The sequence below is a fragment of the Branchiostoma belcheri genome, unplaced genomic scaffold (assembly GCF_001625305.1).
Source record: "Branchiostoma belcheri isolate BF01 breed outbred unplaced genomic scaffold, Haploidv18h27 scaffold4, whole genome shotgun sequence".
In the NCBI taxonomy this organism is placed as follows: Eukaryota; Metazoa; Chordata; class Leptocardii; order Amphioxiformes; family Branchiostomatidae; genus Branchiostoma; species Branchiostoma belcheri.
The window spans coordinates 4938436-4948558 of NW_017804020.1; the positions used below are offsets into that span (position 1 = coordinate 4938436).

At 40.8% G+C, this 10123-nt stretch overlaps 1 protein-coding gene across 1 annotated transcript in view; it reads left to right on the forward strand.

The window, feature by feature from the left end:
- Positions 1-287: 287 nt before the first annotated feature.
- The window catches only part of LOC109476951, a 14458-nt gene continuing 4622 nt past the window's right edge, over positions 288-10123 (forward strand). Inside the window, exons 1-18 of the mRNA XM_019777970.1 lie at positions 288-361; positions 546-671; positions 1084-1124; positions 1622-1672; positions 1914-1988; positions 2607-2711; positions 2824-3000; positions 3197-3229; positions 3586-3636; positions 3982-4035; positions 4365-4397; positions 4625-4657; positions 5036-5137; positions 5627-5713; positions 5971-6012; positions 6428-6478; positions 9696-9749; positions 10089-10101. Coding sequence (XP_019633529.1) covers positions 293-361; positions 546-671; positions 1084-1124; positions 1622-1672; positions 1914-1988; positions 2607-2711; positions 2824-3000; positions 3197-3229; positions 3586-3636; positions 3982-4035; positions 4365-4397; positions 4625-4657; positions 5036-5137; positions 5627-5713; positions 5971-6012; positions 6428-6478; positions 9696-9749; positions 10089-10101 — 1197 coding nt within the window. The 5' untranslated portion in view covers positions 288-292. The remainder of the gene's footprint in view (positions 362-545; positions 672-1083; positions 1125-1621; positions 1673-1913; positions 1989-2606; positions 2712-2823; positions 3001-3196; positions 3230-3585; positions 3637-3981; positions 4036-4364; positions 4398-4624; positions 4658-5035; positions 5138-5626; positions 5714-5970; positions 6013-6427; positions 6479-9695; positions 9750-10088; positions 10102-10123) is intronic.

Sequence of the window (10123 nt, forward strand, 5' to 3'; positions counted from 1 at the left end):
TGTTTGCTATGTGAGAAAGATAGAATATCACAGTCAACATTAGATAGAAACAGCACACTTGTAGTTGTATAATGGGTGGTGACATGCAATCAGCCTTTTCAACTTGTTGAAGTTATTTGCATGTTGAAGTTATGTCTGACTTAGTAAATGCCGTATGGCCCGTGGCCCCCTGGTTAGGGGCCAGAGCGTGGAACCTATGCCCAATTTTTTCTTGGATTATAAACTTGAGAATGAACAGGCTTGACTGTACACATGGTTAAATCTTTGGTGAAACTTTTTCAGTCTAAGCAGAATGTCTAAACCAGAAGTAAGGAGAGAGAGGAGCAGGAAGAACGATGAGAACAGAGGGGAGAACACCACCGTGAGTACATCACCGTTTCCTCTCTTCATCAGTGAAATGACCTTTCCACACTAACTAAGGTGGTGCTGCAGTGAGAATGCTGTACCAAACATGACTGATTCTGTATCCTCTCCTCTTGGTCCAAGACTGGATTTCCTGATCCTCCTTTATCCCATGTACTGATGGTTGCCATATTTTCCCCCAGCCGCCCATCAGCAGAGATGTGGTCTCGTCAGACAGAGACGCACCTGACAACATGAACCTGTCGAGCTCAGACTCCTCACAGCTCACCCTGTCAGACACAAGCCTGTCAGAGCTCTGTGATCTCCAGGTAGGTAATATTCCCCAGAAATCAGGCCACACTCTGTTTTACATCTGCCAAAAACCTGACAACTCTCAATCAAAAGTCTCTCTCCTGTCCATTATGCTGAACAGCCAGCTACTGGTTAGAACAGTTTAACCCCTCTTTATCCCTCCCCATGCTAATTTTGCTAACACCACTTAAGTTACCTTAGTGTAGCAATCTTTGTGGAAAACCAGTTTGAATATTAACATTGCTTTTTTTTAAATTTCTGCTTTAGACAATTATTGTTATGCTATGATAATTTCATACTTTTCCACTTTTAGTATTTTTTTTCAATATTTCTGTTTACAAGCCCAGTATTAGATTGCTAGTTGAAGGAAATGCTATTTGAATTTATTCATAGTCTCTGAGGCTTAAGTTTGTTTTTGTACTTCTTCAGGCAGTTCAGGATGCAGGATCAAAAGAAAGCCTAACAAGCCAGTAAGGACCCAGTTTAGCTAGATAGAATTTAACATAGGGACCAGTTTGGCTAAGCAAAACTGAAATATATATGATCAGATAACAGTTTAGCTAGATGGAGGTAAATGCCAATCAGGGATCTGTCAGCGAGACAGTCAGATTTTAAGTCAGCTTAGTGATCAGCTAAGCTAGATGTATCTAAACTTCTTAGGCAGCTCAATAGGGATTTGTGAGCCAGAGCTAAATGTGCCATTTTCAGAGGGATGTACCAGTTCACGTAGAAGGAAATGATATGTATTTTAGCTTTGGGATATGACTAGCTAGCTAGAACTATACTGTTTAGTTAGCTGAGGGGTACTTTAGCTAGAGTGGCTTAGGAATTAGTTCAGCTAGATGAAATCAAAATGTAAACTTAGCATAGGTATCCATTTTATTCAGCTCTTACAAACTGGAGAAGTGAGAAATTCTATTATTTTTGTGTCAATATTTACCTGAGATTACCTGTTTTCTTTTTTCAGTTGGGCAGAGTATACTTCAATGACCAAAGACATGATCACTAAGTACAAAGAGTAAGTACAGCATGCACAATTCTTGGAAATATAAGTTATTATGACAAAAATTATTAGTAATGTCATCTCATAATTCCATTGGGTACTCATTGATCACAATGCTAAAAGATGGTGAAGGTCTCTGTTATAATTGCAGCATCTGTTATCCCCAAGGTATGCACAGATATCCAGGTGTTCCAGACATTCTTTAGAGGGCCTAGATAATGCAACCAACCTGAGCTGTTTCCTTTATACTCCACAGGAAATGCAGGCGTCTCAAGGATCAGAACAAGAAGCTGAAGAACAAGCTCAAAGTGCAGAAAGACAACAATGACCTGTAAGTTATCAACAAACAATCCTTCAATCACACCCCTCTGCCATTTTTATTACCTCTCATATCAGATTTCAAAGTTCCTTTGACTTTTGTACCAGTAGAAAAGCTAGTTTCTGACACCAGCCAACCCTTCCAACATCATCTTGAAGAACGTTTTCCTCGGATGTTCTTGACTCTTTCCCACCATCTCTCCTGATCCATCAATAGACACGTTTCTGTTCTAATCGCTTTATCAGCACTAATATTGGCCTGTTCCTATACAAATATACTTAAAGCTGCACTCTTATTCTAAGATTTCAGAAAAGATAATTGTGGTGGGATTCCCCCCCCCCCTCCATTTCCCAACATGCCTGTGGAGGCGAGCCTGACTTTCTCTCTGCTATGGTCCAGTTAAACTTAGAGGCTGAAATGACAGCCAAAAGGCTACATTTTTTAAGTACTCAGGAAACTTAGTTCACTCTTCAAAATTACTGCTGCCAGCACCAGCTGGTCAAAGACTACTAGTTGCAAGTTAAGACAATTTCTAGGAAAGATGTTATCCACAGACAGACAGGAATACTGATTCAGAAATGCTTTCAAATAAGTCCCTGACTGAGAGGGGTTGTTTATTTTATCTTTCAGACAAACAGAAAGTCTTAAACAGCAGATGGAGGACTACAAGAGGGAAAAAGATTCAGCAAACACTAGCCTGGCACAACTGTGTGCTGAACTGAAAGATATGAGACTGTGAGTACATTTAACTAATTCTGTTGCCTCACTTAGACAGGTACTACTTCAGTTCACTGTGATTCTTTAGAAATTATCCAGCAAAAACATCCTTCTGTACCTTGTGTTACAGCAAACTACACTCTGAGCAAATGCTTAGACAGGAGATGGAGGAGACCTTGAGAACATTGGGCCATGGTGAATTCTTCCCAAGCCATCATAAAGACAAGGTCGAGCGGCTTCAGGAGGAATTGGATCTTGCAGTATTCATGAAGGATGAAGTAGACATGCGACTCTTGGAGGAAAAAGAGTAAGTTTCCTCTGGACTGGCGTGTGAAAAGCATTTGATGTTAGGGCACCCATATACACCCATATACACCCATATACACCGGCACCCATATACACCCATATACACTGGCCCACACATATACACAGGCACACACTCATACAAGCATACACACCCCACCCTTTTCCTAACCTAATTGCATCCTATCCCATTCCTACAGGAAAAATCTGGTCCTACAGAAAGAGCTGACCAGGTGAGCTTTGACCTTCCTTTCCTCCCTGTTCCTTGTAATATGAGAACTTTGGATTCAGGTAGGGTATGTGATCTACTGTACTAACATGCATTTCTAGCATCTGGAACAACAAACAGAACGTCCCTAACTACAGTTAACTACAGTGGTCATTTATAATATTACAGGAATCATTAAGATACACAATGTTTGTTGTAATTAGAAAAAATTCTTCAAATTGTTTCCTATATCAACATTGGTATTACTGGCTGCACTGTGATTAAGATCCTATTAAGAATCAAATAATGAAGATTTTAGGAATTTCAGCAACCCCTCCTGTATAGGCATAGGGTTCTAACAAAGGAATTCTGTGTTCACAGAACGGCAGATGTCATCAAAGACCTGGAAATCACATTATCCAGAACAACAAGGTAAGAACCATGTATCCTGCACATTGGGGTTTATATAATGTAGTACCTGTCCCAGGTGCTGAACACCATCCACATCAAGGTGAACACACCTATCCCTGGTGCTGAACACCATCCACACACAGGCACGCATATATGTCCCTGATGCTGAACACCAACCACACACAGGCACACATCCCTGTCCTTGGTGCTGAACACCACACACACACACACACACACACACAGGCACACATCCCTGTCCTTGGTACTGAACACCATCCATACACAAACACCTGTCAGGTAACACACCTGTCCCCAGTTCTTTGTTGCTTTCAATAAAGAATTGCTTGTTGTCATTTACTACTGCAGAACACTTGATGTCCAGCAGGAGGCAAACCTGGCAGCGGAGACAGAGATTAAAAAGTAAGGTTTCATTAGTCTGAGCCACCTCCAGTTATGATCTGTTTTTGTATTGCTACTTTTTAGAGCAAGTAATGCTGTTGTTGAATGGGTTGTAACTGCAGTATGTAGTCTGATCAGTATGTCATCCATCCTATCGAAGTGGTGAATAGGTGAAAATAGAATAGTACCCAAACATGCTTGAAAGCCAGCAATGATTTTCTGCTAGATTTTTTGCTGGATTTTCTGCTAGGTGTTAGAATCAAATACAGCACAGGGACATTCAAAGAATAGGCATACCCAGTTACATTTATGTGGCGCTGATCCAAGTGGGGAATGTTTTGTCCTTACAGAAAGCTCAGGGAAGCCCAAGAGAACTTCGACATGTAAGACTTCTTTCTCTGCCTAAGTGGTCATTCTCAGGAAAAAGTTTGTGTACAAAGAGGTCTATTCATAATGCTGAATAATGCACTTGTATGTTATTTAGTGAAGAGTAAGTTAATGTGAAAAAAGTACAGTATTTGTCTATATTGAATACCAGATTCTCTGCTGTTGCCCAATTTGTGGACATCTTAGATTAATATAATCAATTCTGCCTTCTTTGTCTCTACAGGGCTACAGAGAAGTTACAAACCACGTTTAGCCTGTAAGTTTGTTTTACTCAGTTGAATACTAATAGTATATCCATTACTATTAGTTATTACTATTACTATACTAATAGTATACTATAGTAAGTATGATTTAATGTCCAAAGTATGGTTGCATCAAGAGGTTTAAAAGTCACAAATTTTCACTTGAAAAATTTGTACTTAATGTGAAGGTTCAACATCTGAAATGCCTGTGTTGCCAGTTTATACCTGTCATTTGATGAGGAGTACTAGTACTTTAGATGATTGTGTGAACAGTGTTAACATAATTGAGCACATCTTTCCCTGATTACTCCAACAAACATCTTTTGTACTTGGTCAGAAATGATCCAAGTAGTATTATTGTTCTAAGAAATATATCCTCACTTGGCCAACAGCCTTCAGATCAAAACAGCAGACTTTGAGGAGCTGAGGAGACATCTTGCACTTATGGAAGAACATAACACAAACAGCAACAACAACAACAACAATACAAACATGTAAGTATTAGCACTCAGCTCTGGGGCATTCAAACTTTGTACAGAGGACAGAATGGACTGTAGATGTTTGAGTTCCAGCTACAAAAACTGCACTGAGCAGGCATTCCTTGTCTCCCATGGCAGAAATGCCAGTCTCCAAATTCAGGTTCAGTCCTCTGGCCTCCTTACTTTGCGAATGCATGGACACAATTGTAAGTGCATGCCTGAATGCACTACAAAACCTGATTATTGTACAGTTATTAAAACACCCCCAATGAAAGCAGCGTTTCTTGTTTTAGATTCCAACCTTCATCATCATTCAGTAGAGTTTGACCTGTACACATGTGAAGTCACCATTAGATCATGTGACCATTGGGTTTGTACTAGCCCATCTCTGTTACAATCATGTGACCAGTGGGGTCAAACCTGCCTTGGAGCTTGTCCTCCCAAGTGTTAATCACATGTTTCCCGCCTCAACTCACCAGTTCTGTGATTTTCTTTTGTCTGAAGGGTCAAGCTTGAAGACTATCAGATGCTGGAAGAAAGATTTGCTATTGAAGTATCAAGCTTGGAGTCTGACCTTGAGGGCTTACACAAGTGAGTCATGTGTTAATGTTCTCAAGCTTCTGGGCTATGCACCATTAACATTTCATTTTAGCATATCTGTTTTGGTAGGTAGCTTGATTAGAGTAACAACATTTGGCCCCAACTGCAGCTGTCTGGATTTTCAACAAATCTTTTGGTCTTTTTTGGGATCCAAAAGAAAAACATGTCACAGTTGTACCTATGTCTAGATCTCTGTGTTTTTTGTGACAAAAGAAGACATCTCTCTCCTTCTTTCCTTTCTTTTGCAGAACCAACAAACATCTTCGAGTAGAGCTTGAGAATGTGCGCAGGTACAAAGAACATCTTGTACACTTCTGCTTTTAGGTTTTAGCTCTACTCTTGTGTCAATAAAGAATCTCTTATAAGTTTACCCTTATGCTGTTTAGACTTTTATGCTGTTCTGGGACAGATTCAGTGACAAACATGAGTCAGGAAAAAACACCTGGTCCAGTATTGTCTTGCTATTCCAGTGCCCTTCTAGACTTGTTCAGACTTCCAGATGTGCATCTACTGTAACAACAAACACAAGATACACAATGTTTGTTGTGATTAGAAAAAATTCTTCAAGTTGTTTTCCTATATCAACATTGGTATTACTGGCTGCACTGTGATTAAGATCCCAATGAGGACCAAATAATGACGATTTAGGAATTTTAGCACTCTGTATAGACATAGGGTTCTAACAAAGGAATTCTGTGTTCACAGAGTGGCAGATGTCGTCAAAGACCTGGAAATGAACTTATCCAGAACAACAAGGTAAGAACCATGTATCCTGCACATTGGGGTTTATACATGTAGTACCTGTCCCTGGTGCTGAACACCATCCACATCAAGGTGAACACACCTATCCCTGGTGCTGAACACCATCCACATCACAGGCACGCATAGATGTCCCTGATGCTGATTACCATCCACACACAGGCACACATCCCTGTCCTTGGTGCTGAACACCATCCATACACAGAACAAACACACCTGTCCTTGGTGCTGATTAGCACACACACACACACACACACACACACACTCCATCGACCCATCCACACACAGGCACACATCCCTGTCCTTGGTGCTGAACACCATCCATACACAGAACAAACACCCGTCCTTGGTGCTGAACACCACACACACACACACACACACACAGGAACATATCCCTGTCCTTGGTACTGAACACCATCCACACACAGGCACACATCCCTGTCCTTGGTGCTGAACACCATCCATACACAGGTTAGCACACCTGTCAGGTAACACACCTGTCCCCAGTTCTTTGTTGCTTTCAATTAAGAATTGCTTGTTGTCATTTGGCAGGGAGACAGAGATAAAAAGTAAGGTTTATTAGTCTGAGCCACCTCCAGTTGTGATCTGTTTTGTGTTGCTACTTTTTAGAGCAAGTAGTTCTGTTGTTGAATGGGTTGTAACCGCAGTATGTAGTCTGATCAGTATGTATCCATCCTATCAAGTGTAGGTGAAAATAGAATAGTACCCAAACATGCCAGCAATGATTTTCTGCTAGATTTTCTGCTGGATTTTCTGCTAGATTTTCTGCTAGGTGTTAGAATCAAATACAGCACAGGGACATTCAAAGAATAGCAGCATTATAGGCATAACCAGTTACATTTATGTGGCACTGATCCAAATGGGGAATGTTTTGTCCTTACAGAAAGCTCAGGGAAGCCCAAGAGAACTTCGACATGTAAGACTTCTTCTTTGCCTAAGTGGTCATTCACAGGAAAAAGTTTGTGTACAATGAGGTCTATTCATAATGCTGAATAATGCACTTGTATGTTATTTAGTGAAGAGTAAGTTGATGCGAAAAAAGTACAGTATTTGTCTATATAAATACCAATTCTCTGCTGTTGCCCAATTTGTGACATCTTAGATTAACATAATCAATTCTGCCTTCTTTGTCTCTACAGGGCTTCTGAGAAGTTACAAACCACGTAGCCTGTAAGTTTGTTTTACTAAGTTGAATACTAATAGATATCCATTACTATAGTTATTACTATTACTATACTAATAGTATACTATAGTAAGTATGATTTAATGTCCACAGTATGGTTGCATCAAGAGGTTTAAAAGTCCTTTCATGTGGTATCTTATCATGTACACTTCAGATTTAAAATTGTACTTAATGTGAAGGTTCAACATTTGAAATGCCTGTGTTGCCAATTTATACCTGTCATTTGATGAGGAGTACTTTAGATGTGTACTAAGTACTAAGAAATATATCCTCAATGGCCAACAGCCTTCAGTCAAAACAGCAGACTTTGAGGAGCTGAGGAGGGACATCTTGCACTTATGGCAGAACTAACACAAACACAACAACAACAACAATACAAACATGTAAGTATTAGCACTCAGCTCTGGGGCATTCAAACTTTGTACAGAGGACAGAATGGATTGTAGATGTTTGAGTTCCAGCTACAAAAACTGCACTGAGCAGGATTCCTTGTCTCCCATGGCAGAAATGCCAGTCTCCAAATTCAGGTTCAGTCCCGGCCTCCTTACTTTGGAATGCATGACAAATTGTAAGTGATGCCTCAACGCACTACAAAACCTGATTATTGTACAGTTATTAAAACACCCCCAATGAAAGCAGCATTTCTTGTTTTAGATTCCAACCTTCATCATAGAGTTTGACCTGTACACATGTGAAGTCACCATTAGATCATGTGACCCGTTACAACATTTGGCCCCAACTGAAGCTGTCTGGATTTCAACAAATCTTTTGGTCTTTTTTGGGATGCAAAAGAAAAACATGTCAGACTCTATCTATGGCTAGATACCTGTGTTGACAAAACAACTCTCTCCTTCCTTCCATTGCCAGGTGTTCTGGATGGATTCAGTGACAATCATGAGTCAGCATCAGTATTGTCTTGCTATTCCAGTGCTTCTAGACTTGTTCAGACTTCCAGATGTATTTCCTCCAGAATATATATAGAGACTAACAGTCACTTGTATATCTTAGAATTGGAAACATTTATCGTTTACAGGCTTCATCACCCCGACACCCCGTCCATCTCAAGGACCAACCTTGTGGTCATGCAACCTGAGATAGTATCCTTCAAGCCCATCTCAAGGAACAACCTTGTGGTCACGCCAGATAGTTCCTTCAAGCCCATCTCAAGGACCAACCTTGTGGTCACGCAACCTGAGATAGTGTCCTTCAAGCCCATCTCAAGGAACAACCTTGTGATCACGCAACCTCAGATAGTATCCTTCAAACCCATCCCAAGGACCAACCTTGTGGTCACGAAACCCAAGATAGTATCCTTTGAACCCATCCCAAGAACCAACCTTGTGGCCACGCAACCCAAGATAGTATCCTTCAAACCCACCTCTACAAACAAGCTGGCCATCACCGAGCCAAGCCTGTGCTACTTTGACCCAGACATCACTGAAGCAGGCATTAGGTAGGCAGGACCACCTTGGTACTCAAACCAGCTTTTTGACTGTGTAATTAAGAAATTTGACTAACAGTCAAGTGCTGTCATAAGCAGATGTTGTTTGGTTGTTTTGCCTCAAGGCATAACACACCAACTCTGTGCATCTATTTCTTGCTACTGTCAGTTTTAGCATTTTTGGGATCAGGTCAGACCTGAGAGACAGTACGCAGTAGTACCCTGTCACTGGTGCCAAATACCATCCATAAAGGTAGCAGGCATGCCTTTGTTACATTTGTCTCTTATTGAGGCTGATATATTTGTTACTAAGCTAAACATGCCTGTCCTTTGCTGAACACCACCTCACCTATCCGCAGGGTAAAGATTTCTGTTAGGTCAAGTGAGCAGATCGGGTCTCAGCAGGGGTTATGTTGTTTGACCAATGGTCTGTGTCCCGTGCATTGCTATGATTGATTGTGTTTAGTTTGGTCTCCTATAGTGATGTGCCTGGCACTGGTACCAATACCATCCACACACAGGTAGCAGGCATGCCTTGCTCTTATTGAGGCAGATATTAACTCCTGCAGAACACTTGATGTCCAGCAGGAGGCACACCTGGCAGCGGAGACAGAGATGAAAAAGTAAGGTTTTATTAGTCTGAGCCACCTCCAGTTATGATCTCTTTTTGTATTGCTACTTTTTAGAGCAAGTAATTCTGTTGTTGAATGGGTTGCAACTGCAGTATGCAGTCTGATCAGTATGTCATCCATCCTCTCGAAGTGTAGGTGAAATTAGAATAGTACCCAAACATGCCAGCAATGATTTTCTACTAGATTTTCCGCTGGATTTTCTGCTAGATTTTCTGCAAGGTGTTAGAACCAAATACAGCACAGGGACATTCAAAGAATAGCAGTATTATAGGCATAACCAGTTACAATTATGTGGCACTGATCCAAATTGGGAATGTTTTGTCCTTACAGAAAGCTCAGGGAAGCCCAAGAGAACTTCGACATGT